The sequence below is a fragment of the Drosophila willistoni genome, unplaced genomic scaffold, assembly GCF_018902025.1.
Source record: "Drosophila willistoni isolate 14030-0811.24 unplaced genomic scaffold, UCI_dwil_1.1 Seg506, whole genome shotgun sequence".
NCBI lineage: Eukaryota > Metazoa > Arthropoda > Insecta > Diptera > Drosophilidae > Drosophila > Drosophila willistoni.
The window spans coordinates 7,598-9,625 of NW_025814436.1; the positions used below are offsets into that span (position 1 = coordinate 7,598).

The following is a 2,028-nucleotide window of genomic DNA, read 5'->3' on the forward strand; positions in this document are numbered from 1 at the left end:
GACATATTCGCCCCTGCCGGGCCAACCGCTGACATGCTCGCCCCCGCCGGGCCAACTGCTGATATACGAGCCCCTGCTGGGCTAACTGATGCCACATTCGCCCCTGCCGGGCCAACGACTGACATGCTCACCCCTGCCGGGCCAACTGCTGCTGCATCCGCCCCTGCTGGGCCAACCGCTGCTGCATCCGCCCCTGCCGGGCCCTCCGCTGCTGCATACGCCCCTGCTGGGCCAACCGCTGCCACACTCGCCCCTGCCGGGCCCGCCGCTGCTGCATCCGCCCCTGCTGGGCCCGCCGCCGCTGCATCCGCCCCTGCTGGGCCAACCGCTGCTGCATCCGCCCCTGCCGGGCCCGCCGCTGCTGCGTCCGCCCCTGCTGGGCCCGCCGCTGCTGTATCCGCCCCTGCCGGGCCCTCCGCTGCTGCATCCGCCCCTGCTGGGCCCGCCGCTGCTGTATCCGCCCCTGCCGGGCCCTCCGCTGCTGCATCCGCCACTGCTGGGCCAACCGCTGCTGCATCCGCCCCTGCTGGGCCCGCCGCTGCTGCATCCGCCCCTGCTGGGCCCTCCGCCGCTGCATCCGCCACTGCTGGGCCAACCGCTGCTGCATCCGCCCCTGCTGGGCCCGCCGCTGCTGCGTTCGCCCCTGCCGGGCCCTCCGCTGCTGCATACGCCCCTGCTGGGCCAACCACTGCTGCATCCGCCCCTGCTGGGCCGACTGCTACCGCACACGCCCATGCTGGGCCCGCCGCTGCTGCATCCGCCCCTGCTGGGCTAACCGCTGTCACATTCGCCCCTGCTGGCCCAACTGCCGTCATACTCGCCCCTGCTGCACCCGCCGCTGCTGTGCCCGCCGCTTACAAGCCACCTCTGCAGACTGCCGCTGCTGCACCTGCTGCCGCCTCTGCACCCGCTGCCACTGCTGTACCCGCTGCCACTGTCGTACCCACCACCGCTGCCATTGCTGTACCCACCACCGCTGCCGCCGCTGCACCCGCTGCCATTGCTGTACCCGCCGCCGCTGCCGCCGCATCCATTACGGTACCTGCCGCCGCTGCCACATCCACTGTACCTGCGGATGCTGTGCCCGCCGACTATATGTCTGCCATGCGGGTTGCGGCCTTGCTCGCCGCCCCCGTCACCGGTCTCGACGCGGACCCATGGGAAGAGATGCCCGCTCTAGTGCCCCCCGTACCGACTTCCGCGGCCGCCATCACACCGGCCACTTCCGCCTCCCGCAGCCTGGATGAGCAACTGGCGACGCTGCAGAAACAACATGAGTTGCTACAGCTGCAGCATCAGATCCTCAAGCTGCAGCAAGGGATTGACGAATTCCAAGCACCGAGGCAGCAAGTCAGTGACGTGAGTGTCATTGAGAGCATGGTGGCTCGATTTTCAGCGGATAACGCATATGACGTGAAGAAATGGCTGAATGACCTGGAAGACGCATTTGGAATTCTGCAGTTGAACGACCGCCTACGTTTGATCGCATGCCGTCGCATGCTGGAAGGTACGGCGGCGGTGCTGCTGCGCACGGTATCGGTGCACAGCTACGAAGAATTAAAAGCAATCCTCTTGCGAGAATTTGGACGCTCGTGTAGCGTCGAGGAAGTGTACCACGCTCTGCGTGGCCGGCGCATCAAGGCAGGCGAGGGATGTTTGAGATTCGCAATCGAGATGCAGGAGATTGCCATGAATGCTCCGATACCGGAGAACGAGCTGGTCGACCTGATAATTGATGGATTGCGGGACAATTCTACTCGAGTCGGCATGCTGTACTCAGCCCGGACGGTGGCCGAACTGAAGCCCTTACTGGAACGTTACGAACGCCTCCGTATGCAGGCCGCTGCCTCCCGACAGAGCAACAGCGTGAAGGCGCAGTCAACAACAACTGCCGTGGCGCCTGGAAACAAATCGTCGGGCACCGCTACGAGTGAGACCAGATGTTTCAACTGCTCAGGATGGGGGCATTACAAGAGTCAATGCCCGAAACCAATAAGACCGCCGAATTCGTGTTTCAAGTGTGGCATA

The 2,028-nt window shown here is 65.4% G+C and overlaps 1 protein-coding gene across 1 annotated transcript; it reads left to right on the forward strand.

Moving 5' to 3' along the window:
• Positions 1-297: 297 nt before the first annotated feature.
• LOC124461500 (NADH-quinone oxidoreductase subunit I 2-like) lies at positions 298-930 on the forward strand (the record flags this gene model as incomplete). Its single annotated transcript, XM_047013009.1, has 2 exons — positions 298-342; positions 805-930. Coding segments are annotated over 2 exons (171 nt in total), but the record flags the coding sequence as incomplete, so codon positions are not given.
• Positions 931-2,028: the final 1,098 nt, after the last annotated feature.